General features: G+C 38.3%; 2 protein-coding genes across 7 annotated transcripts in view; one reads left to right on the top strand and one right to left on the bottom strand.

Annotated features, from left to right (window-relative positions):
* ELF1 (E74 like ETS transcription factor 1) overlaps positions 1–26,909 on the top strand; it is a 125,596-nt gene that overhangs the window by 94,821 nt on the left and 3,866 nt on the right. For all 5 annotated transcript variants that reach the window (XM_058437809.1, XM_032150741.2, XM_032150743.2 and 2 more), the window contains 6 exons: positions 7,770–7,950; positions 12,072–12,179; positions 13,543–13,710; positions 18,294–18,377; positions 19,088–19,280; positions 20,866–21,315. In XM_058437809.1, the coding sequence (XP_058293792.1) occupies positions 7,770–7,950; positions 12,072–12,179; positions 13,543–13,710; positions 18,294–18,377; positions 19,088–19,280; positions 20,866–21,315 (1,184 nt within the window). The remainder of the gene's footprint in view (positions 1–7,769; positions 7,951–12,071; positions 12,180–13,542; positions 13,711–18,293; positions 18,378–19,087; positions 19,281–20,865; positions 21,316–26,909) is intronic.
* SLC25A15 (solute carrier family 25 member 15) overlaps positions 9,067–26,909 on the bottom strand; it is a 122,090-nt gene continuing 104,247 nt past the window's right edge. Inside the window, exons 7-8 of one of the 2 annotated variants that reach the window (XM_058437821.1) lie at positions 9,990–10,101; positions 9,067–9,198 (exon numbers count right to left, since the gene is read on the bottom strand). In XM_058437821.1, coding sequence (XP_058293804.1) covers positions 10,001–10,101 — 101 coding nt within the window. In that variant the 3' untranslated portion in view covers positions 9,067–9,198; positions 9,990–10,000. Of the gene's footprint in view, positions 9,199–9,568; positions 9,883–9,989; positions 10,102–26,909 lie in introns of those variants that run through there. The other variant, XM_058437822.1, reaches the window with a different exon arrangement.

Here is a 26,909-nt window from a genome sequence, read left to right as displayed (position 1 = left end):
TCGTTTTGCACCTGTCTTTAAAAAGTAGTGTCTGCTTTGGAAAAATGCTAAAGACTAAATTTAACTTGCTTTTTGTTTTGGGAAAATATTTCGTAGGTTATTTCATTTTAAGCTATTTTAGAGAGGATTTTGACGGGATGTTTCACAATCACCATATACCAAATTGAGTTCTGCTATTAGAGAAACTTGGTAAACAAGTTATATGAAAGTTCTTGTGCATTTTGATACCCAAAAACCTGATAAACAAAATTATTAATAAAGTTGGAATAATGATTCATGGTTTCTGAAATATCCACATAGGACCTTGGATTGTGGTATGTGGAACAAGCAAGCCTAGTTAGGGGAGTCACATATTGTCCTGCTTACATTGGTCACTTTCCTTCTCTTTTTAACTAGATGGTATTGCCACATATGTGATCAACCACAAGTGGAAACTATATCGTGGACAATGTTGAAATTTGGGGAACTGTGACTCTCTTCTGCTAAAACTTGGTTTGAATTTTATTATTGCTGCAAAAATGTTTGCTGAAAATTTGCTTTCAACATATATCCTAAATTTATCTATAATTAATAGAAAGGGGAAATCTCTTTGGAGCTGTTAAGACCTTCAAGAAAGTTATGAAACAATTGAAAATTACTTTATCATTGCAGTAATTTGCTTCTAGATATTGAAGCTTTGGAAACTCTAATTCCAGGAGATCTTCCCTTTCTTGTCCCCCTGGTTTGTGGTTTATTTTGGTTCTGTTGAAAAACCAAAGGGGAAAATAATCTGCAAGTGACAAATAGCAAAAGATCTAATAATATAAAAATGTAATTGTTTGAATTACTAATATCCCAGATCTTGGCAAGAATAATTAGAGCTGACTCAACTTAGGGAATGCAGTTTTGAATGTTGTCATTCTTCAGAGCAGTGGTCCTGAAGCCTGGATGCAAATTGGACCCACCTGGGGAGCTTTAATATTAGGCTCTGGTCACACCCCCAGATAGTCTGATTTATTTTATCATGATGAGAGTTTTTAGAAGTGTTTGGAAGGTTTGGAAGGTCATTTTTTAAAGTAGCAGCCAGTCAAGTGGAATGTAATATTTTTGTTAAGGCATCAAAGAAGCATTGAAACCTTCATTTCTTTTTTTTTTCTTTGAGATGAAGTCTTGTTCTATCACCCAGGCGCTGGAGTGCAGTGGCATAATCTCGGCTCATTGCAGCCTCTGCCTACCAGGTTCAAGCTTCTCATGCCTCAGGCTCCTGAGTAGCTAGGGTTACAGGTGCACACCACCACACCCAGCTAATTTTTTTTGTTTTTTAGTAGAGATGGGGTTTCTTCATGTTGGCCAGGCTGGTCTCGAACTCCTGACCTCAGGTGATCCACCCGCTTCGGCCTCCCAAAGTGCTGGGATTACAGGCGTGAGCCACTGCGCCCGGCCAACACCTTCATTTCTTAAAAGTAGGTAACATCTTATTGCTTACTATTAGGAGTGTGGCTATTTTATGAATATCTGCTATCTTCCTGAAGCCCATCTTTTAAATAAATCTTGGGAAAGGGTCTGTTTGAAATGGTGTGGAAAAAACTGAGGTGGGTAAGATTTGTTGATCTTTAGCAAAGAAACCTGAAGAGTAATATCCAATCTCAACTTAGAAACAATGAAAAGACTAGTTTATACAAGTTATTTCGGGCAGAGGGAACAAATTGTTAAATGATAGACTTAAAACTAAATTAAATTAAGTCCTATTATTGGTTGAATTGTGCCTGTTTGCACACCCACACACCAATTCATATATTGAAGTTCCAACCTCTAGTACCTCAGAGTGTAACCTTATTTGGTTGGAAATAGGGTCATGGCAGATGTAATTAGTAAACAAGTTACACTACAGTAGAGAGGAGCGCTTACTCCACTACCTGGTGTGTGGAAGAGGAAATTTGGGCTGGGTGCAGTGGCTCACACCTGTCATCCCAACACTTTGGGAGGCCGAGTTGGGAGGATCCCTTGAGCTCAGGACAAGACCAGCCTGGGGAACGTGGAGAAACCCCATCTGTGCAAAAGATCCAAAAATGAGCCAGGCGTGATGGTGCATGCCTGTAGTCGCAGCTACTTGGGAGGCTGAGGTGAGAGGATTGCTTGAGCCCGGGAGGCAGAGGTTATGGTGAGCTGAGATTGCACCACTGCATTCCAGCCTAGGCGACAGAGGGAGAGCTGAGATCACGCCACTGCACTCCATCCTGTCCCAATTAAAAAAAAGTCGGGGCGGGGGGTGGTGAGTGGAGTTGGATTTGGACACAGAGCCCATGTAAACATGAAGACCAGCCATCTATAAGTCAAAGAGAGAGGCCTGGAACAGATCCTTCCCCCACAGTCTGCAAAAGGAACCAGCCCTGCCAACACCTTGATTTCAGACTTTTAGCCTCCAGAACTGTGAGAGAATAAATTTCTGCTAAGGGACCCAGTTTGTAGTACTTTGTTGCAGCAGCCATAGCAAACTAATATAAGTCCCAATATTTTATTTGTTTTGAAAATCTAAACCTAGGAAAATTCAGCGTTTGAAATTTTACTATTTCTTTAAAAGGTAGGGAACCAGTTCTCTAGAAGGAATTGTAGAATGTGTGGTTCTAGAGTTCTTAGGTTCTTGATGACTCATACTTTAGCCAGTTACTAGTCAATCCAGTTTACAAAGCAGTTTATCATGAGTCCAGATCAGCAGCTGGAGTTTCAGGAGCATTTTTTTTCTATTTATGGTAGTAGAGTGGGAAGAGTCTTTCTAGTCACCTGAGAGGTGTTTCCTAAATGTATTTTGTATATACATATTCAAGCCTCTTACCTGACTATTCGTATTCTTTCTTTTTTTTTTCTTTTTGAGATGGAGTCTCGCTCTGTCACCCAAACTGGAATGCAGTGGTGTGATCTTGGCTCACTGCAACCTCCGCCTCCTGGGTTAAGTGATTCTCCTGCCTCATCCTCCTGAGTAGCTGGGACTATAGGCTCATGCCACCACGCCCAGCTAATTTTTGTATTTTTAGTAGAGGCAGGGTTTTACCATGTTGGCCAGGATGGTCTCGATCTCTTGACCTTGTGATCCGCCCGCCTTGGCCTCCCAAAGTGCTGGGATTACAGGCGTGAGCCACTGTGCCTGGCACCTAACTATTCATATTCTTATGAAAATCTGAAGTTGGTCTCTTTCTTATATATGGATTAATAGCATCCCGGGGAAACTAGAGATGAACAACTTTGAATATACATCCCATGTCAGTGGACTAGAAAAGAATGGACCATGCCTTTCATGATAAAAGCAAGTACCTCAGAAGGAGAAGGCTGTAGGACTAAATTAGGAGTGATCCTGGGAAGTGCCCTGCTGACCAAGAGGAACTGGCTATTCCCATGAGAAATTTTGTTAGAGACTCTGATTGGTGAAGCCTTGGAAATAATATTGAAACTCATACCTCCACCTCAAAACACAGCTCCTTAATTATTCTGATTTTCTAAACAGAGCCAAGTAAGTATGCCAGAAGAACAAATCTACCATGTGTAAAGCTGACTACAATAGTGTATAAGTAAAGGACATGGACCTTGGAGTCAGTTCAAGTTAGGTTTATGACTTGGAGTAGATTATTTCCCTTGCCTCTGTTTTCTCATGTGTAAAATGGATAGTCCAGTGTGTCTCCATCATAGCATTTTGTGATGATTAAATAGAGTGATAATTCGCATAAAGCAACGTGCAAAATGTCTCGTGCATATTAAGTACTAAAAAATGTTGGTTAATAGCAATGGCAGCAGCTATGTGGCCACAGTGCATGCTATTCCTCTCCCATTTTAATGCATAAGAGCGAATAATCTCTTCTCGTGAAATGTTATAAGCTCAGACCGTAGAATCCATGAATTCAAAATATTAACAAAGCAAAACCTGGAAGGGCCTGTAGGATCAACTGGTGCTCTTTATTCATTTAAAGGTTCAGAAAATAAGGTCATGAAATCAGGGTTGGAGAAGGTCCTAGGTCTCCTGGTTCCCAGTTTTTCTTTTCTGCTACATGTTGCTGCCTTCTAAATCACAGAACCATGGGTCTCTTTTCATTCTTCTTTTTTTTTTGAGACAGAGTCTTCTTCACCCAGGCCAGAGTGCAGTGGTGCGACCTTGGTTCACTGCAACCTCCACCTCCAGGTTCAAGCCATTCCCCTGCCTCACCCTTTTAAGTAGCTGGGATTGCAGGTGCCCGTCACCATGACTGGCTCATTTTTTGTATTTTTTCCCCCGTGTTGGCCAGGCTGGTCTGAAACTCCTGACCTCAAGTGATCCACTCGCCTCGCCCTCCCAAAGTGCTGGGATTGCAGACATGAGCCACCACGCCTGGCCACTCTCTTTTTTTAATCCCAAAGACTTCAAAACTACTTTTCATTCTTAATAAACCTTTTGCTTCAAAGGAAACATTTTTTTCTCTTGATGTTTGTGTGTTTGAAATTTTTCTTATTAGTTTAAAAATTGTTAAATTTAAACTGAATTTAATTATGATTATTTAAAGCAATTTAGAGTATGCCTGACTGTACATTTACTGTCTGTTATGGAACAAAGAAATTGGTAGCAGTGATTGCCTCTGGGAAGGGCACTGTGGTAGAAGTGACATTGATTATAATGGAGAATTCTGGAGAATAGAGTAACTACTGGTTAGTAGAACAGGGCAAGGAATAAAGTAGTAACAAGTATCTGTGGTTAACCAAAACTCAAGAACTGTGTAGATTCAAAAATTTGGAAGTATCCCTTGTTATGTACACATTAGCACACTCTACCCAAGCTACAGGAGCCAAATAGATTTGGATAGGGAGGAATACTTTGGTTTCATTTGGGTGAGAACTGCTTCTGTGAATTGCATCTTACATGCCTGTCACTGACTTATCAGTGGATGAAGTGATGAGCTCTGTTTCTACCTTGTACATGGGGTTTTTGCAGCATAAAAGTGCTTAACTCTGGACTAAGCCTTGTTAGAAGACCAGGAGCTTAATTGAGCTTTTAGAAGAGAAGAAAAGGAAAAGTGTTTTAACAAGTCCATGTTCATGCTAGGTGGGATTGCATGTCTACAATTTACCTGTCAAAAAAGGAAAAGGGAAGGCTAGCTACACTTTGCTTTGGACATTTTATATATTTTCTTTAAGATGTGTGAAGTGTATTTGTGTGAGTTACAGTATAATTTTTTTTCTTTCTTTTTTTTTTTTTTCAGTGACAGGGTTTTGCTATGTTGCCCAGGCTAAAGTACAGTAGGTATTCACAGATGGGATTGTAGCACAGTACAGCCTTGAATTCCTGGGCTCAAGCCATCCTCCTGTTTCAGCCTTCCAGGTAGCTGGGACTACAGGCACATGCCACCATGCCTGGCTTCTATAGTATAATTTTTGAGCCTCCTAGTTTCTGTTTTAAAATTTGTTTTACTATTTGAAGAGCTGGTTACCTTTCTAGCTAGCTTCCTCTTTTCTGAAACAGGAAGAAACATTTCGAAATAAAACGATCCAAATGTGTTTTAGGATTATTAACCATAAATTTCAGAGAACATAGCATTCTTGAAGGCAAGGATATTATCTGTTTAGCACCTATGATACATATTTAATTTAGGTAATTAAATTATTATGACAGAAGTAATGTCTAACCTCAGTGTGTAGTTCTGTAAACATTAATTTTAAAAGATTGAGGCTGCTTAGTTGTAATGAAACCATAAATCATATTTTGAATATAGCAGACTTAAGGAAAATAACAAGGTGCCTGGCATTATTATCTATGAGCAGGAACTTTTTCTTACATTTAAGAAGATAGCTTGAACCTGGGAGGCAGAGGTTGCAGTGAGCCAAGATCGCCCCACGGCACTCTAGCTTGGGCGGCAAAGCGAGACTCCATCTCAAAAAAAAAAAAAAAAAAAAAAAAAAGAGAAGATTCTTTATAGAGAAGTGTTTAGTTAAGAAACATAAAATTTACATAGTTTTGAGTTATCTTCCCACAAGATACTTATTAGTAACTTGATAATAGAGAAACCTGGTAGATACTACCTTAACTAAGTAATCAAAATTAATCCAGGCATGGAGGCATGCACTTGTAGTCCCAGCTATTTGGGAGGCAGTGGTGGGAGGATCACTTGAACCCAGGAGTTTGAGTCCAGCCTGGGCAACAGAGCAAGACCCTGTCTCAATAATATGAACATAAATATATATTGAAAATTAGTATCCCCAGCAATGGGGGGAGAAATAGGTATTTTGGACCCCCTGACATGATATATTTGAAAGAACATAACATTATTTCTTTGGTATTCCTACCAAAAATGCAAACTGAATCTAATCATAAGGAAATATACAAATCCAAATTGGTAGACATTCTATAAAACAGATGACCTATACTCTTCAAAAGTGTCAAGATTGTGAAAGACAAAGATCAAAGAACTTCTGAGATTAAAGGAAAAGAAATTGTTCCAGGTTTAAAGGAATTATTAAGAAACATGATATTTACTAAAGGAAACCTATAACCAAAACATATATTTTTTTAACTTTTTAAAAGGACATTAGTGGGACAATTAGAAATTTGGATAATGTCTAAAGATTAGATAATAGTACTGTATTAATGTTATTTTCCTAGTTTTGATAATTATGCTGTCTTTATATTAGATAGTATTTTTATATTTAGGAAATTAACACAAAGTAGAGTTAAGAAGCAGTATGTCTAACACTTTCAAACACATCAGAAAGCAATATAGGTAGAGAATGATAAATAGATGTGGTTAAATGTTAGAACTGAGGGAATATGGGTGAAGGTTGTATGGGAATTATTTGTGCTGTTTTTGCAACTTTTATAAGTCTGCGGTTATCTCAAAATGATAAAGGAAGTAGTAGCTTAATGAGCTTTGCCACTAATTAACTGAGTTTTTAGTAGGTTGTTAAAAACCCTCTCTGGGTCAGTTTCCTTATCTATAAAATGAGGTAGCTGACTTACATTAAATTGTATGGGTCCTTTCCATTCTAAAATTCTGTGATATTATAACTAGACATTAGGAGTAATAATTTATACTCTTAATATAGCCATACTTGAACAGAACAGTAATAGAAAATGAGGGTTCATTTTCCCACTTAAGTCAAAAGCTGTTGTTAAAACATGGCCTTTGTGCCAAGGCACAGTGTAATATTAAGCTCACAGATTTTTTTTGTTTTGCCAAAAAAACTTTTGAGATTTTATTTAATTAACATTTTATTTGTATGTCACTTCTTGGTTCATGCTTATGCATTAATGATCTCTTATTATTTATTTATTTATTTATTTATTTATTTATTTATTTATTTTTTGAGATGGAGCCTCACTCTGTCACCCAGGCTGGAGTGCAGTGGTGCAATCTCGGCTCACTGCAACCTCCACCTCCCAGGTTCAAGTGATTCTCCTGCCTCAGCCTCCCTAGTAGCTGGGACTACAGGTGCGTGCCACCGTGCCCAGCTAATTTTTGTATTTTTAGTAGAGATGGGGTTTCACCGCCAGGATGGTCTTGATCTCCTGACCCTCGTGATCTGCCCGCCTTGGCCTCCCAGAGTGCTGGGATTACAGGCGTGAGTCACTGCACCTGGCCTTCATTTTTAAATTTTAATGCCATTATTCAGTTTTAATAGATACAAATTCCCTAATGCCTAGAAAGATTATAGAGACACAGCCTGATGATCTAAAAATTAAATTGATGGCTAGTATAAAATAGTTTTGAGCAGTATTTAACAAAAGTAAAACTGTGTTAATCCTTTGTTTTCATTTTCCTCTCCCTAACCCTTCCCAGCTTGGTGATCCAGCTATTTTTCCTGCCGTAATTGTGGAACATGTTCCTGGTGCTGATATTCTCAATAGTTATGCCGGTCTAGCCTGTGTGGAAGAGCCCAATGACATGATTACTGAGAGTTCACTGGATGTTGCTGAAGAAGAAATCATAGACGATGATGATGATGACATCACCCTTACAGGTGCGTGTGTCTCCATCCCGCAGGACCTTACTGCAGCACAGCTTTAGGCAGTGTCCTAATCCTGAGGATGTAGGGCATAAAACGCCCCTAACTTGGTTTTAAACTGTATTACCTTCAGAAGCTAGAGCCCTACATGGAGAAGAAAATTACATTTTCTGTTTCATCTGCTGGATTTAGTACTGTTTTGTCATCTCCCATTTCTCCTTTCCTAAATATATTGAGATGAATGTGACAAAATAAGAGGCATGTAAAAAGAACCAAACCTACTCAATTCATCAAGTCTTCACTGAGCAGTTTTTTTTTTTTTTTTAAAGAGTTGGGGTCTTACTGTATTGCCCAGCCTAGACTTGGACTCCTAGGCTCAAGTGATCCTCCTGCCTTAGCCTCCTGAATAACTGGGACAACAGTCATGCACCACCCCACCCAGCTCACTGAGTACTTTCTTATATGCCTTCCTCCATATTCCTGTGAACAAAATGAGTTGTTTTGTAGGGAAAGAGAGAGGAATGTTGTTTTCTTACCACTGCCACAGGAAGCAAAATGACCCAAATGTATGATAAGGTCCTGGGATTTATAGATTTCTTTTCTGGTTCAGTCAGAACTAGTAAGATATTTTAAACTTGAAGATTAGGCTACATAAATGTGAAATTGTAGTAATAATACTTTCATCACTTAGAAATTGGTATATGCTTTCTCTTTTTGTTCATTTACATTCATATATCTTGGCCAGGGATGTTGTGGATATTTGAGAAAACTGTTTGGAAGCAAATATTTGCATCTTTATGCATAAAAGAAAGTTTATCAGAAATAGGCATGATGAGGTATATCTGTAGATTTCATAGTGGCAAGTACTGGGGCTGCCTTGTTCTCAGCTTTACCTTAGCATGTAGCACAATGCCTTAGAACTGAATAGTAAGTCTAAAGGTGGGTTCTGATTATTTAGGAAGTTAACATATGATACAATAACGTTTTAAATCAGGGGAAAGGTAGAATGACTGTATCCATCTGGTAGGGGACAGACCCCACTGTTAACATTGGTTGTCAATACCTCATCTTTGTGTTGTCCTCTGTTTTATTCACTTCTCACATTGCTATAAAGAACTACCTGAGACTGGGTAATACTTACAAAGAAAAGAAGTTTAATTGGCTCATGGTTCTGCAGGCTGTACAGGAAGCATGGCTGGGGAGACCTCAGGAAACTTACAATCATGGTGGAAGACGAAGGGGAAGCAGGCACATCCTACGTGGCTGGAGCAGGAGGAACAGAAGGCAGGGTGGTAGGGGGTGCTGCACACTTTCAAACCACCAGATCTCATGAGAACTCATTCACTGTCACATGAACAGCAAGGGGAAAATCCATCTCCACGATCCAGTCACCTCCCACCAGGCCCCTCCTCCAACATTGGGGTTTACAATTCAACATGAGATTTGGGCGGGGACAAATCATATCACTCCCTTTTTTTAACAAAGCATTTTTTGCATGTATTCACATTTTTTTGTTCAGAACAAACCAATAAAAGTTTTTTGTTGAATCTAGAGTTACTTTTCCCTTACCAGTAAGGGAATTGGACTAATCACGTTAGAAGTTTCTATTCATTGCTGTCTGATCTGTTTGTGTAACAGAATAAACACCACTATGCATGTATCTGGGCTTGTAGTTAGTGGGGGTTTAGCAGTGTATTCTGATGTAACTTTTAAAGCCTTAGGGTAAGGCTACAGTCTTTTTAAGTTGAGGACCAATGTCTTTCCAGAAGGAGTGTTTCTTCCTAGTTCTAGTCATCAGGGAAGGCATTAGTCCTCAGAGAGGAAATTGAATCTAGGAAAGCAGGTATTGGATCGTTAGGAGAAGGAACTGCTTCTTTCCTTCAGTGCGTCACTCCCTTGCATTTAGACCTGAAGACAGCAGATGACAAGATGTAGACAGGCTGTTTCCTAGAAAATAGAACTGATGTGGAATGGGTCTAGAAGGCAAGCCAGATCTTGAAAACCGGATTCTCTGTTTGTGTTTTTTCTTCCCTTTCCCTTACCTCCCAACTTACCAAAGCTTTGTTTAACTCGTCCATCCTTTTCTGAGCAATGTCATGAAAAAGGGAAGAACCTTGTAATCTTCGTTATTCCACAGTGGGGATGACAGGGAGCCTTTGAGAAGCTCTGGGGAAGAAAGAGATAAGGATAGGACATTTTTGTTCTTACAAGTGTGTTATCTCTTTAAAGACATTCTGAGGTACTGGGGGTTAGCATGTCAGCATAGAATTTTGGGGGATACCATTCAGCCTATAATAGATGATATTAAAGAATTACTGTGGGCCGGGCGCAGTGGCTGACACCTGTAATCCCAGCACTTTGGGAGGCTGAGGCGGGCAGATCACCTGAGGTCGGGAGTTCAAGACCAGCCTGACCAACATGGAGAAATCCCGTCTCTACTGAAAATACAGAATTAGTCGGGCATGGTGGCACATGTCTGTAATCCCAGCTACTCGAGAGGCTGAGGCAGGAGAATCACTTGAATCTGGGAGGCAGAGGTTGCGGTGAGCCAAGATCACACCATTGCACTCCAGCCTGGCAATAAGATTGAAACTTTGTCTCAAAAAAAAAACCAGAATTATTGTTAGTATATTTAAGATATGATAGTAGTATTGTGTTGGACATCTTTCAGATATACATGCTAAAGTATTTAGAGATAAAATATGGTATCTTAGATTCCTTCAAAATAATCCTGTACAGAGGGTAAAGACTTGAGGGCAGTGAGTGGGGTATGGATTGAAGAAGATTGGCCATTTGGTGATAATAGTTGAAGCTGGGAATGGGCACATGGGGATTCATTATATATACTATACTCCACAATTTTTATTTTGTTTAAAATTTTCATAATAAAAATATTTGAACAGATGCAGCGGCTCACACCTGTAATCCCAGAACTTTGGGAGGCCAAGGAGGGAGGATCACTTGAGCCCAGGAATTCAAGGCCAGTGAGCCAACATAGCGGGACCCTGTCTCTACAAAAAATTTTAAAAATTAGCTGGGCATGGTGGCCTGAGCCTGTAGTAGTCCTGTCTACTCGGGAGGCTGAGGTGGTAGGATTGCTTGAGCCTAGGAGTTTATGGTTGCAGTGAGCTATAATTGAGCCACTGCACTCTAGCCTGGGAGACAGGGTAAGACCTTGTCTCAAAAAAAAAATAAATAAATAAAAGCAAAACCAAAAAGATTTAATGATTTTATGAAATTTGAGGCTTAGATTAGATTAGATTTTGAGCTGTCATCAAAATACATAAATTTTTTTTAGTCTTGCCAAAAAAAATTAAAGTTGAATTTCATCAAGGCTCCAGATATGACTACTCAGAGGGGGTATAGAAAAACATGTTAAGCTACACAATAGGAATATAGTTGGCAAAATCCAAACTATGGGAAATTCTACATGAATAAACAGCCTGATTTCTTCAACAAATAAATTGCAAAGTAAAAAAAGCTAGACAGATGAATGGCAACTCAGAAATGTTAAGAAAGTTAAGAAATGTATCAGTCAATTGCAATATGCAGACTTAATTTGATTTAAGCAAAAAACTGTCTTGTCTTTCCTTGCACCGCCACCATTTATGATTTTTTTTAACACAATTGAACATTTGAATGCTGGTTGGCTATTTAATATTAAGGAAATATTGATTTTTTTAATGTAATAGTTTTTGGTTTTTTTTCAAGATGGAGTCTCACTCTGTCACCCAGGCTGGAGTGCAGTGGTTTAGTCTCAGCTCAGTGAAACCTCCACCTTCTAGGTTCAAGCAATTCTCCCATCTCACTCTCCTGAGTAGCTGGGACTATAGGTGCGTGCCACCACGCCCAGCTAATTTTTTGTATTTTTAGTAGAAACGGGGTTTCTCCGTGTTGGCCAGTCTCAGACTCCTGACCTCAAGCAATCTGCTTGCCTCGGCCTCCCAAAGTGCGGGATTACAGGAATGAGCCACTGCGCCGGCCAGGTTTGGTATGATTTTATGTGTTTATAGTTTATATGTATATAAACTAAAATATTAAATGATGTATTCTGGTTCTAGAAATAAGTGGTGTATGACTTTCAGAGTAACAGAAGTCGTATAGCTAATTTAATTTTCTCGTTAAATGTGTTGCAGTTGAAGCTTCTTGTCATGACGGGGATGAAACAATTGAAACTATTGAGGCTGCTGAGGCACTCCTCAATATGGATTCTCCTGGCTCTATGCTGGATGAAAAACGAATAAGTGAGTGGTTATGATTGTTTATGTAACTTTGTTGAATTACTCTTGCAATCTTTCTTTACTAGTAAAATCAAGAGATTAGAAATGATGTTATATATTTTTTGTTACAATCACATTTTAAGGTATAGTAGGAACTGAGGTTCCTTTGCAAAAATGTAGAGTTAAAGGTGACATTTTAATTTGAGAATGAAGCCTTTGGGAACAAAAAAATGTAATTTATTACTGACCAAATAGAAGAGCATGCAGAATTTCTTCTCTTAACATATTGATGAGAGTATTAGGGTATCAAGGGCCCAAATGATTATAATTTAGTCATCTCTGTAGTTATTTATCAGCAAATAGGCAACAATCTATTGAAAATTCTACTGACACATCATGGCATAAAATTCACTGCCACATTATTGATCTGCTTTAAAATTCATGTTCTCCTTTGGGCTTTTCTGACAAGCAATCAAATTCATAAAGTAAATTATTACTAAATCAGTCCAAAATATTTATTGAATATTTGCTATATTCACAGCAGCAATAATTAGGCAATAACATGAGATACAAATGAGCAGACATTGTTCCTTTCCTCAAGCTTACAGTTTAATTTTGAAGACAGTTACTTATGTAAATAACTACAAAGCCAAGAATAAAGACCACAAGAGTGATAGCAAATTGCTCTAGTAGCAGTGGGTATTCTAGCTGAGAATATCAGAGACTGGCTTCATTGAAGGAGTATTCTGACCTGGGCTGTAAATGACAAGCTTTTAATAGGTAGAAGAGACATGAAAGGTCATTCAAGCTGGAGGGAATGGAGTTAAAGATACAAGACACAGATCTGTTAAAAAAAAAAAAAAAAAAATGAATGAAATCTTTGAGATCAAGATGTTTTGGTGTGGTTGAAGTGTAAGCTTCATGGAGGGTGGGAAATGAGATTGGAAAGGTAGGTTTGGAACTAGATTACAGAAGCTTTGTAAGGCACGCTATAGAGATGGGTTGTGATTTTTTTTTGTTTTTTTTTTTTGTTTTCCTATGAACTATGGAAAGATAGGTCAGTTTTGTTTTTTATTCCCCTAATTTTATGGTCAGGTCAGACTTAGGTTTCAGAAAATAACTCTCACAGCAATGTGAATAATCAAGAGGAGAGATGAGATAGACTGATGACAGAAGTCAAGTAAGAAAGACATTGAAATAGCTCGCCGTGCCTGGACTGGTTTAGGGTATTTGATTTTGGGAAGGGGAAATTAAAAGCAGGAATAGATTTCAAGATTTTATTTCTACTTTAATCTTCTAGTCATAATAGAAACAAGAAATTTTATCAATCTTTTTTTTAACTTATAATACATAGTGGACTATAATTAGTTGATTTTATTTTCATTAGATAATAATATATTTAGTTCACCTGAAGATGACATGGTTGTTGCCCCAGTCACCCATGTGTCCGTCACATTAGATGGGATTCCTGAAGTGATGGAAACACAGAAGGTGCAAGAAAAATACACAGACTCACCGGGAGCCTCATCACCAGAACAGCCTAAGAGGAAAAAAGGTAGGTGGGTTACTTTGTTTAGGGCACATAGTCAAGTCTTGATGTGAAATCTAGATATCATTTTTATTCTACATAGTTCTTTCCTATTGCAGTTAAAACTTATGTAAGAAAAACATTGAAGGCACAAAATAGAAATTGCGAGGTATTTCTTGGCCAGGCACGGAGATTCATGCCTGTAATCCCAGCACTTTAGGAGGCCGAGGCAGGAAGATTGCTTGAGGCCAGGAGTTTGAGACCAGCCTGGGCAACAAAGCAAGACCTCATCTCTACAAAAAATTTTAAAGAATTAGCTGGGCACAGTAGGCACCTGTAGTCCTAGATACTTGGGAGGCCACGGTGGAGGATCCCTTGAGCTCAGGAGTTACAGGTGTCAGCGAGCTAAGATCATGCCACTGCACTCCAGCCTGGGCAACAGAGTGAGACCCTATCTCTAAGAAATAAAATAAAATAAAATAAAAATAAATAAATAAGAAAAAGAGGTATTTCTTCATAGTAGAATCATTTCTTTTAAAAAATTAAAGTATTGGGCCAGGTGCGGTGGCTCATGCCTTTAATCCCAGCACTTTGGGAGGTGGAGGTGGGTGGATAACCTGAGGTCAGGAGTTTGAGACCAGCCTGGCCAATAAGGTGAAGCCCCATCTCTACTAAAAATACGAAAATTAGCCAGGCATGATGACAGGTGCCTGTAATCCCAGCTACTTGGGAAGCTGAGGCAGGAGAATCACTTGAACCCAGGAGGTGGAGGTTGCAGTGAGCTGAGACCACAACATTGCACTCTAGCCTGGGCAACAAGAGTGAAACTCCATCTCAAAAAAAAATGATAATAATTAAATTATTTTATACTTTTAAAATGTTTGGTCTATCTTACAGAAAAGGGATTTTCCAACTTTTTAAAGCCTCAAATTTTTATCTAAAGCCTTTTATCCTTGGGTAAGGGCTAGTCAGCTTCCTTCCCAGGGGTTATTGTTTTAAAGCCTCCAGTCTGTACCGGTGATTCCGGTATAAGACTCCAGTTGGAAAAATACAGTGGGTTGGAAATCAGCAGGTAAGTAACTGAAGAGAAGTATGTTAGGATGTGTTGAATGGGAATTTTAAACTTTTTGCCAATTAGGACCACACTTGCATTCTAAAATCAGACACCTTTTCCATTTTATTGCCTTCTGATTCTATTCATGCTTGCTTAGTATTTTAGTATAATGTCTTGATTAATAGCATCACCACCCACCCAGTAACCTAAGTTCATGTGAAAGTCAGGGAAATTCCAAGAGCCAAAAATGAAGAGGAAAATAAAAATAGTAAACATGAGCCGACACTACAGCAGCTCAGAAGGCTGAGAAGGATATGCCAAGGGGCTCTGGTTTTATTGCCCATGTTGAGGCAGAAGCTTAGGTCTTGGGCTACGCAAGATGGAGTATTGGACAGAGACCTCAGCATGTAACTGGGACCCTTGAAGGGATATACCCTCTTGGGGGAAAGAAATCCACCCACTGGCACAGACGGATGTCAAGGAAGCTTGGGTCCCATTCAGCCAGGCCTCTGAGTGGACAAATTCTGGTTTAATATCTTTTGGGTAAATACTTTGTAGTGGAATGGCTAGATCACATGTTAAGTGTACATTAAATATTTTTCAGAAACACAAACTGCTTTCCAAAAAATTTTTTCTCCATGTATTAAGGTGGGGCAATCATAGGCCTTGCCTCATTTATTTCCTGTCTCTCAGGGATCACTGGCTTTTGTTGACCGATGTCCAATTTCTTCAGTACCATTGTTTCATACCTTTTTTTCTGTGTTTTTAATTGTTTCAGGTGGGAAGATAAATCCATGTTCTGTTATTCCATCTTGACTAGAAGAGGAAGTTCCCACCTAGTCTTTTTTAATAGCCTTATTCTTTGACCATGTTTTTTGTTCTTTTGCTTTAAAAACTCTAATCATACTATGTAAAGTTTCTATTTAATAATTCTGTTATGTGTGATTCTTAGAGAACTAATCCTAGGGTTTCCTAGTCTGCTGCTTCTCACTCAGAAAGTGTCTTCCTCATGTATTCTGTGATACCAAAATGTGAGTTCACCTTCAACAGGGCCTTATCTGAGGAAATCTCGTATGGCCTAGGTTGAATGTATAACCCACCTGAGCAATTCTATAAGAGCTTCTGCCTGGTGCCGCATAGTTATTACAGTCCTGGGGCTACATCTGTGTTAATTACTTGGCTGGCAATTCCTAATGTTAGTGGTAGTTTAAAATGTAGTTGTAAACCCAGGTTATTACAGGCCCAGGATTAACTATGTTTATAGAAAAATTTGTACATAAATGGCTGATCTCAACTCACTGCATCCTCCACCTCTTGGGTTCAGGTGATTCTCCTGCCTCTGCCTCTCAGGTAGCTGGGATTAAAGGCATGTGCCACCACACCTGGCTAATTTTTGTATTTTTAGTAGAGACGAGGTTTCACCATGTTGGCCAGGCTGGTCTTGAACTCCTGACCTCAAGTGATCCACCGCCTCGACCTCCCAAGTGCTGGGATTACATGGATGAGCCACTCCGCCTGGCCATTTGTGTACAAATTTTTCTTAAATTGTAGTATTTGTTTACTCAGTCAGCAGTTAATGGGATTTGGGTTGTTTCCAGTTTGGGGCAACTGCAAATAATGCTGCTAAGAACATTTGTGTATCTTTTTTTTTTTTTTTTTTTTTTTTTAAATATAGACTAGTCACTGCTTAAGAAAGAATTAGTAAACTCCAGTAGATTTAGTGTGGATTAAAAAATATGAAAGAGTTACAGACATGGAGAATTAAATGAAAAGGTCTACATGTTTAATCAAAGTTCCAGAAACAGAGAATATAAAAAGTGAGGAAGAGACAATATTCAAGAGATAGTGACTAAGAATTTTCCAGAATCACATTAATCCTCAGCATTGTGAATCCTAAGTAGTTCAGCTACAATAAATCTAGGCCTAAATGCATTGTTGGTAAAAATGCAGAACACCAAAGACCTCTCTTCAAGTTCTCCCCCCTCCAAAAATAAAAAGAAGCCAACCGGGGAGAAACTACATTACTTCAAGAGGATTGATTTTTTTTTGATTGGCAGTTTAGAAGCTCTCAGGAGAGGCTGGAAGAATTAGACATTTTCAAAGGGCTGAGAAGAAATCACTGTCAAACAAAAATTCTATATCTAACCAAGCTGTAATTCACCTGAAGCTTTGTACATTGCCACCTTGAATGATTAGGAAGATGCTGGAGAGGATGGATACTGGGTTGGGAATTTTTACTGGCAGCGTCTGTTGTGACTAAAGCTAGTGGAGGAAAGTAGTGGAAATAAAGACGATATCTTTTTTTAAGCTGGTATATATTAATTGCATAAAATAAGGTGGAGGTTACTGAAGTCTTGGCTTCTAATACTTGTTGTCATGAACATAGCTAGAAGAATCTGTCTCATGAAGGGTTCTCTGCAGATGTCTGCAGTGATGAAAGTCGAGATACCTGGCTGACTAGCACACATTGGCAATCTTAGAGACTGAAGAGTGGGCTTTTAGACACCTTTCTCCCTTCCTCTCATTCACCCAAATGACTTCAGAAACGGTTTCCTATTCCATTTCTGGGGATAAATTGTCACTGCCCTTGTGATTTTTTTTTTTTTTTAGCTGTAAAAGTCTGCTTTTCTAAGTTATTGCCCTGCCCTATGTTATATTTACTTAGAATTCACCACAGGAATCTAAACCAGAGTGGCAGCCTCAAGAATGTTGGGGCAGCAGGTAGTAACTCATCATTGTTTCTCACATATAGAATGGTAGTATGTTCAGACAGCATGATCATGATCTCAACCTAACTACAAGGCAGTGGTGCTACTAGGCCATGGTTCTAGGTACTTGGCAAAAGAAGATCACAAATACGGCTTTAGAATAGTTTATTGACCCCACTCTGAGGCTATTGGGATGGACTTATTTAGACATTGATGGTGGGTAAGGTAACTATGAAGTTTGTTGTGAATTGAAAGGTACAGAAAAACGAGATGTTTTTAGAAATACACAGGAGGATAGCATTTAACTATGTGGTTCACCAAAATTTTGCCTCACATATTTTCTATATTTTCTAGAGTTTGGGAAGTTTCTTATACTTGAGAACTAACTGCATACAGAAATTATTTAATAGAGAAAAAAGCTAAAAATCCACTTCTACCTTAAAAAGCTTGTATAATCAATAGACAGACAAACCTGTATGGCTTATTTTTGGAGCCCACGTTCTGCCAATGTCAAGAGCATTCTCCAAAAGTTTAAGAAAGCACTACCAGTATGGGTACTTCAAAGGCAAGCTGTAGTATTTTAAATTAACTTCATTTTTACAGATATAAACTGAGGTGTCAGAGGTATCATTTCTTACATAAGTGTGTTTATGGTTTAACCTGCATTAATGTCCAAGTTTTATTAAAGTTGTTTTCCTTTTAGTAAACAGCATTTTAAGAGACCATATGTGACCCATGTATAAAAACATTTGGCACTTGAAATTTAGGATAAATGACAAAATAGCTGAATTGTCCATTTTCTCTCACTTTTGAAGGCAAATATTTATGCAGAGCTGTTTTTATTTCAGGAAGAAAAACTAAAGCACCACGACCAGATTCCCCAGCCACTACGCCAAATATATCTGTGAAGAAGAAAAACAAAGATGGAAAGGGTACTACTGTAATTTCCGTGTAATACTTATAGGTCAAATAACACTCAGATTGCTTTATAGTGCCTACCTATTATAACTAGAAACTACCAGCTTTCTTGATATACTGCAATGGATCTTATTGCTGCCACATGCTTATTAGATACATTTGCCAAATTCTTAAAACTGATAGTAAAGTAGACCAAGAAACTCGTTTGAGTGATTTTCACTTACCTGTCAAAATAATCTATTATTTTTATTTAATAATGAGACTCTTGGAAGAATTTAACCAGGTTAGATTTTCAGTTCATAGACCCTTTAATATGTTGTCTTGAAATTCAAGCATTTGTATAACTGTTGCCCAAATTTGAAGAAAACTGTTATGGCTGACCTGCTGGCTCTAATCTAAAGAGAACTACTGCTGAGAGAGTTCACAAAGAGACAGAAAAAAATTATCTCAAAGTACTTTCTCCTGAATCATCACAAGTCTTATGACAAGATTGCTTTGTTCACATATTTTATATGAGACTAATTAGAAGATCTTTATTATGACCATGACTAAAAATTATGACCATTGTATCACCCATACTAACTAAATTATGTCACCAATACTAACTAAATTATGTAATATTTTTGTATAAATATAAATGCACTTCTAAGACTTTTAGTTGTCTTTTATGAGGTTCTTTTAAATGAAATTTTGGTCATTTAGAAAGAAATTGTTTTTGTTTCAGGAAACACAATTTATCTTTGGGAGTTTTTACTGGCACTGCTCCAGGACAAGGCTACTTGTCCTAAATACATCAAGTGGACCCAGCGAGAGAAAGGCATTTTTAAATTGGTGGATTCTAAAGCAGTGTCCAGGTTGTGGGGGAAGCACAAAAACAAACCTGATATGAATTATGAGACCATGGGAAGAGCACTCAGGTATGCGAAGTTTTGGTATTTTATTGTGTTAAGAATATCATTTTCTAAATCCTAAAAAAAAATTTAAGCTTAAGTTCAGCAAAGCACCAATAGTGGTAATGCAAATACATAATAAGAGAGTACATTTTCAGTCAGGTGTGGTGGCTCATGCCTGTAATCCCAGCACTTTGGGAGGCTGAGGCCGGTGGATTGCTTGAGTCCAGGAGTTTAAGACCAGCCTGGGCAACATGGCAAAACCCTGTCTCTACTAAAAATACAAAAAATTAGCCAGGCGTGGTGGTGTGCACCTGTGGTCCCAGCTACTCTGCAGGCTGAGGTGGGAGAGTCACCTGAGCCTGGGAGGTTGAGGCTGCAGTGATCCAGATTGCACCACTGAACTCCAGCTTGGGCAACTGGAGTGAGACCCTGTCTCAAAAAAAAAAAAGAGGGTGCATTCTCAAACATGAATTGCAAGTGTGATATGTTAGTTATTATGGTAGAATAAATTAGTGCTTCAGGAGTACTACTAGACGTCATGAGAATTTTGAACAAGAGTAACATTCTTAAGCTCACTTTTAGTTTGTTTTTCGGTGACTCTGTCATTTATTCTTCAAGATACGCATGTATTTGAGAAAGATGTATTGGAAATAAGAACGATCTGAATGACTTTTAGGGGATAGACAGATATAGATATAAAATTTAGCAATCTTAAACTAAAACTCTTTAATTACATTTTTTGGGTTTTTTTAACATACATTTTTTAAGTTCTTGATTTTGTTAAAATAGATGACAAAAGTTGGATCACTTCTATTGCATATCATTAAATTTTATATACAAAAGTCAATTAAATTTACTGAATCAAATTTAAACTGATACATTTGCCAATTTAAATTTATTGAATCAAATTTAAACTGATACAATTTGCCTAGTAGTAACATTTCTAGAAAGCTGTGGAGGAGAAACAATTTCTTGAGGCTTTTCGTAGTTTTGATTATCCTGGCAAGTTGGCAGAAAGGGGCTGAGTGTGGTGGCTCGCTTCTATAATCCCAGCATTTTGGGAGCCTGAGAAGGAAGGATCGTTTCAGCCTGAGAGTTCCAGATCAGCCTGGGCAACATGGCAAAACCCAGTCTCTGCCAAAAAATGCAAAAATTAGCCGCGTATGGTAGCATGCGCCTATGGTCCCAGCTACTTGGGAGGCTGACGTGGAAAGATTGCTTAAGGCCAGGAGTTCAAGGCTGCAGTGAGCTGTGATCATGCCACTGCACTCCAGCCTGGGCAACAGAGCAAGACTCTCTTTAAATAAATAAGTAAATAAGTTAGCAGAAAGATAGAGGAAGAAAAGTGAAAGACCAGAAGATTCGACATGCTTTATCAACAGTCCCCCAATCAGCATTAGTTTTAGATTTAGCTGGTAATAAGAACTTATCTCTATCTGTGCATAAATGTATGTTTATCTTATATAAAATAACAGCCCATTATTTAGAAATTCTTTTCTCATTAGTTTGATTCCAACTTTAAAGTTTTGTTTATGATCAGAGAAATTTGATTTTGTTGAATATTTTAATTGATGTTTGATTGATTGATGAAATTGTCTGCTTTGAATAGGTACTATTACCAAAGGGGTATTCTGGCAAAAGTGGAAGGTCAGCGCTTGGTGTATCAGTTTAAAGAAATGCCAAAAGATCTTATATATATAAATGATGAGGATCCAAGTTCCAGCATAGAGTCTTCAGATCCATCACTATCTTCATCAGCCACTTCAAATAGGAATCAAACCAGCCGGTCGAGAGTATCTTCAAGTCCAGGGGTAAAAGGAGGAGCCACTACAGTTCTAAAACCAGGGAATTCTAAAGCTGCAAAACCCAAAGATCCTGTGGAAGTTGCACAATCATCAGAAGTTTTGAGGACAGTGCAGCCCACGCAGTCTCCATATCCTACCCAGCTCTTCCGGACTGTTCATGTAGTACAGCCAGTACAGGCTGTCCCAGAGGGAGAAGCAGCTAGAACCAGTACCATGCAGGATGAAACATTAAATTCTTCTGTTCAGAGTATTAGGTGAGAAAACCAAACTACTGATGCTTATCACTTCAATATGTTTCTGACCAGAGACATTATTTGTTAAGTGGATCAAGATTCAGAAATGAAAATAAAAGTATATAGGTTTCAAGCTAGAACTCTTGGTTACCAGATTTTTCAGGAGCAGTATATATTACGTCAGTCTTCTGATTATGCCACTGGTCCCTTTATTTACATTTTGACATTATTGGCATTATTCTGTCAATTTAAGTATAGTTCACTATATCTTTGTATAACTGGATTGATCCATATAAGAAGTTATCTAGATGTGAGAAAATCCAGGGTTTCAAATCTTTATTCAGGCCAAGTCAGAAGCTTCAAAAATTCAACATAAATTGACATATTAGGACATTGAGAGTGCATAGAGTTCCAAGCAATAAATGTTCTTCTTTGGAAGATCCTATCTTCGAACAATTCTAAAGTTCAAATAGGAGGGGAGGCCAAGAATCTAAGGTCCTCTTTTAGAGTGGCAGAAGTTGAAAAAGTAGGTGTTTTTTTTTGTTTTGTTTTGTTTTGTTTTTTGTTTTTCAGTTAAATCAGATTTGCCTCAGAGCCCCAGGAAAAGATGCTAAACAACAAATTGACTGAGAAGAACCTGTCTGCCTTAGACTGATCTTCTGCAGAAATTTGGGACTAGTCTCAGCTGATTTAGAATGGGAGTATGGGAGGAAGGCAGAAAATTATATGGATATTTGTAGCATTTTTCTGTTTATACTGTCATGAATTCCTAGAACATGAATTATAATTAAATCTAGCAGCCCTTTCAAAGCCAATAAAAATTATTATTTGATTACTTTTATTAGCAAACTTCAGTCTTACATTTTTATATTCCAGAATATAAATGTGGAGGTTTTGCTCAATTGATCTTGAAGTAAGGTAACATTACCTAGAATCAAGGCAGACTTAGATGATTCAGTCTTCTTTGTATAGACAATTTAAAATGTTTGACCTTGTGAAAATATTCTCTTAAATCTTTAGTTGATTTGCAAGGAGTACGAAGATGACCTTTACATTTTTAATTGGATGCTACATCTTTAACTGTTATTAAAGGAGTATATCTTGAGTAGCCCTTATCCGAAATGCCTGGGACCAGGAATATTTTGGATTTAGAATTGTTTCAGGTTTTAAATCGTTGCATTATACTTACCCAGCACAGCCTCCCAAATCCAAAAATCTGAGATCCAAAATGCTCCCATGAGCATTTCCTTTGAGCATCATATTGGCGCTCAAAAAGTTTCATATTTTTGATTTCAGATTTTCAGATTTGGGATGCTCAGTGGGTGCTTATTTAACTCTGTCTGTATTCTCCCCTTAATGTTTTATATTTCCCTAGGCCCTGTGGGTTACAGGTGATGACTGGGTGGTTGGGAGTGTGTGGTTCCTCCCATTGGTTTCTAGGCTGTTTGTTGTTTGTATTTGTGTTGATAGGAGACCTACAGTGGCCACAGCTGATTCCATGGAATTTTTTTAGCATCTGTATTCAAAATATTCTTTTTAGACCGTGAGAATAAAACCAAAACAAAAAACTCTAGCTTTGAAAGATACTGAATTGTAGATATTGTAGAGTAGGTTTTTGTTTTGTTTTTTGTTTTTTGAGACAAAAGTCTAGCTAGCTTTGTTGCCCAGGCTGGAGTATAATGACACCATCGTAGCTCACTGCATCCTACTTCCAGGACTCAAGCAATCCTCCCACCCCAGCCTTCCTCATAGCTGGGACTACAGGCATGTCCAGCTAATTTTTTAATTTTTTGTAGAAATGGGGTTTTACTTTGTTGCCCAGGTTGGTCTCGAACCAAGACCAACCAAGCGATCCTACCACCTCGGCCTCCTGAAGTGCTGGGATTATAAGTGTGAGCCACTGCACCTGGCCTAGAATGGTTTTTTATTAGGACAAGTTCTGGTTTTGTTATTTTTTATATTTTTTGTTTGCATTTTTGTAATTACCCAACCTTTTACTATGAAAAATTTCAAAGTATGGAAAAATTCAGCTGGTACTATGAACACTTATTTACTATCCACCCAAATTCACAAATTGATAGTATTTTGCATTATTTGTTTTCTCTATTTATACCCTTTTTTCTCTCTGACTATATCTTTCTTGATTTTTGATGACTTATTAATAAAATCAGAGGCTTTTAACTTTTTTTCCCTGTGGTTGAGAGAAGATGGAATGTATTTGATTATATATATAATTAGATAAATTATTAATATAACAACAAGAGCTGACACTTATAGAGCGCTCTTTGTATTTCATACATTTTACACATAGTGAGGCATAGAATCCTCATAGCTCAATGAAGAATGGATAACATCCCCGTTTTATAGATGTGGAAACTGAAGCAAGGAGAGACCAGGGAACTTGGTCACATGTAGCAGATGGTGGAGATAGTATTTTAATGCCAGCTGTTTAGCTGCAAGCAGTGAAGTTAATGACTTGCTACCCTGCCTAGTGATTTACATAAATCACAGGAATTGTCAGTTATTTACAGTAAAGCAGCAACATCTTAATTTTGTCCACTCATTTTTTTTTAATTTCATGTGATTGCATGTATCTATGTTGATTCAGTTAAGCTTTTCTTAATTGGTGTACAGTATATATGCTCAGTTTTTACAAATTTACAAAAAGAAGCCAGTTTGAGTCTGGCTTCATGGTAGTCAAAGAAACAACAGAAATAAACCGCTGGTAAACTATTTTCTGAAAATTGCCCCTTGGTAAACATGGGAGACCATTTTACCTAGCATAACTTTTATTTATCCAAGCATTAATAATTTTTCTTACGATCTTTTAAATAAATTATCCTGGCCAGGTGCAGTGCCTCACACCTGTAATCCCAACACTTTGGGAGGCCGAGGCGAGTGGATCACCTGAGGTCAGGAGTTTGAGACCAGCCTGGCCAATATGGCAAAACCCCGTCTCTACTAAAAATACAAAAATTAGCTGGGCATGGTGGCAGGCACCCATAATCCTAGCTACTCAGGAGGCTGAGGCAGGGGAATAACTTGAACCCGGGAAGCAGAGGTTGCAGTAAGCCAAGATTGCATCACTGCACTCCAGCCTGGGCAACAGAGTGAGACCCTGTCTCAAATAAGTAAATAAATAAATACGTAAATAAACCTGTGAAAATGTATAATGTGTAGGTTATCTTAAAAGCATATAGAAGCTGGGCACGGTGGCTTATGCCTGTAATCCCGGCACTTTGGGAGGCCGAGGCGGGCAAATCACGAGGTCAGGAGTTCGAGACCAGCCTGGCCAATGTGGTGAAAACCCGTCTCTACTAAAAATACAAAAAATTAGATAGGCATAATGGTGGGCACCTGTAATCCCAGCTACTCAGGAGGCTGAGGCAGAAGAATCGCTTGAACCTGGGAGGCAGAGGTTGCAGTGAGCTGAAATCGCGCCACTACACTCCAGCCCAAGTGACAGAGTGAGACTCATCTCAAAAAAAAAAAAAAAAGTCTTTTCAGCTCTTCGGCCTTACCAATTATTAGATGTGAAATTGAATCACGTTAATTATTTTGAGTCTGTTTCCTTATCTGTAAAGCACAGATGATAATATTTAACCTTCCACGTGGCTGTGAGAATTAAACGACACTTGACAGCTAAGTAGATCCTCAGCAAAAGCTAAATGTTATATGATCTGTGTTAGTTTCAGAAATTTTGATAAATTGTAAATTGCCAATATTTTTCCAGTTGTTTACAAGCAGCTTAGGAGATTTTTAAAAAGTAGTCAGCTGTAATAGAATCTGTATTACATAATACAACCAGACACAACTGACAGTTTAATCATTAACTAAGAAAAAAGTAATTTTAAAATTCTGTCGTTGACAGAGACTTCATAATATTTAATCTCTGAATTTGTATTATTGAAAATTGTTTTAGAATTTGTTCCAATAAGCCAATATATTTGCATTGTAGATGGTATAGATAAGTATACATATTTTCTGACAGATGGCAGTCAGATGTCTCAAGAAAAGGACTTTTTTTTTTTTTTTTTGAGACTGAGTCTCGCTCTGTAGCCCAGGCTGGAGTGCAGTGGCACAATCTCGCTCACTGCTACCTTCGCCTCCCAGCTCCCGGTTCAAGCAATTTTCGTGCCTCAGCCTCCCGAGTAGCTGGGATTATAGACACGCACCACCATGCCGAGCTAATTTTTGTATTTTTAATAGAGATGGGGTTTCACCATGTTGGCCAGGCTGGTCTTGAACTCCGGACCTCATGTGATCCACCCACCTTGGACTCCCAAAGTGCTGGGATTACAGGCATGAGCCACTGCGCCCGGCCAAGAAAAGGACATCTTTTTCTAATTTAAACAGAAGCATCGAAGTCCTAGTGGTAGCCCTGATTAGCAATATGGAAAATTTCCAAGTACATTATTGCTTGTGTCATACCTTACAGAAGGAAAGAAGAATGAGAGAGGCATATATTGAAGAGTTGTAACTGCCTATTGTTTAAGGATATAATAGTAAATACTCATCTTTAGTATTTACTAAAGATGAAGTTGCTCAGGACTTAAGTGGTGGCAGTCTGCTGTAATGGTTAGGCGGCACATCGGCTCTGCAGTCAGATGGCCTCTCTTCTTCTCTAACTGGTCATGTTATGCAAGCTGTTACAACCTGTTTGTGCATCAATGTTTTCATATGTAAGATGGGGATAATATTTGTAGGGTGGCAAGGTTATACATATTATAAGGTTATGCATATTGATGTAATCTGTGTGCTAACTATATGCCAAGTACTATTTTGTCTATGTGTATGTTATATAAACTCTTGTCATGGGAAGCCCTCGGGCCTTTTTTATTTAAAAATGGTATCTGGGCTGGGCACGGTGGCTCACGTGATGCCCATGATGTCAGGAGTTCAAGACCAGCCTGGCCAATGTGAGGAAACCCTGTTCCTACTAAAAATACAAAAAAATTAGCCGGGCATGGTGGCGGGTGCCTGTAATCCCAGCTACTCGGGAGGCTGAGGCAGAGAATTGCTTGAACCTGGGAGGTGGAGGTTGCAGTGAGCTAAGATCACACCACTGCACTCCAGCCTGGGCGACAGAGCGAGACTCCATCTCAAAAAAAAAAAAAAAAAAAAAAAAAGATATCTGTCTATAGCGTCAGGTACTATACCCAGGCTCCCATCTCACCCCAGATTTCTCTGAATCAAATGGGCACGAGAGCTTGGGTGGCCATCTAAGTTTGGTAATCTGTATCCTGCATGAATGGGCAGGCTCTAGTCATCCTGTGTCTTTATTCCCACTTCTTTTGAACCTGTCCTGAATTGCTCTGGCTCTTTGTTTCATCTTTCCACCAAGCCAATTTGTTTTTCTCCTCCACTATTTTATTTCTCACATGTGAGAAACAGACTGCATAACTAACTTTCAAAATGTAGCTTTAATAATCTAGTAGTAATATTTAATTTAACGCTTGGTTTATGGAGACTAATCTAGCTGTCAGCTGTTTGAAATAGCAAGTATCTTTCATTAAATAACTTTACAGAATTCAGAGGAAACAGTTGACATCCAGATGCTGAGATTTTTCAATGGCATTTGTTTTATACTATATTAACAGTAGCCATAACTATAA

This window comes from Hylobates moloch, unplaced genomic scaffold (assembly GCF_009828535.3).
Source record: "Hylobates moloch isolate HMO894 unplaced genomic scaffold, HMol_V3 SCAFFOLD_4, whole genome shotgun sequence".
NCBI lineage: Eukaryota > Metazoa > Chordata > Mammalia > Primates > Hylobatidae > Hylobates > Hylobates moloch.
Note: the sequence above shows the minus strand (reverse complement) of the source record. Positions and strands in the feature narration are given on the sequence as shown.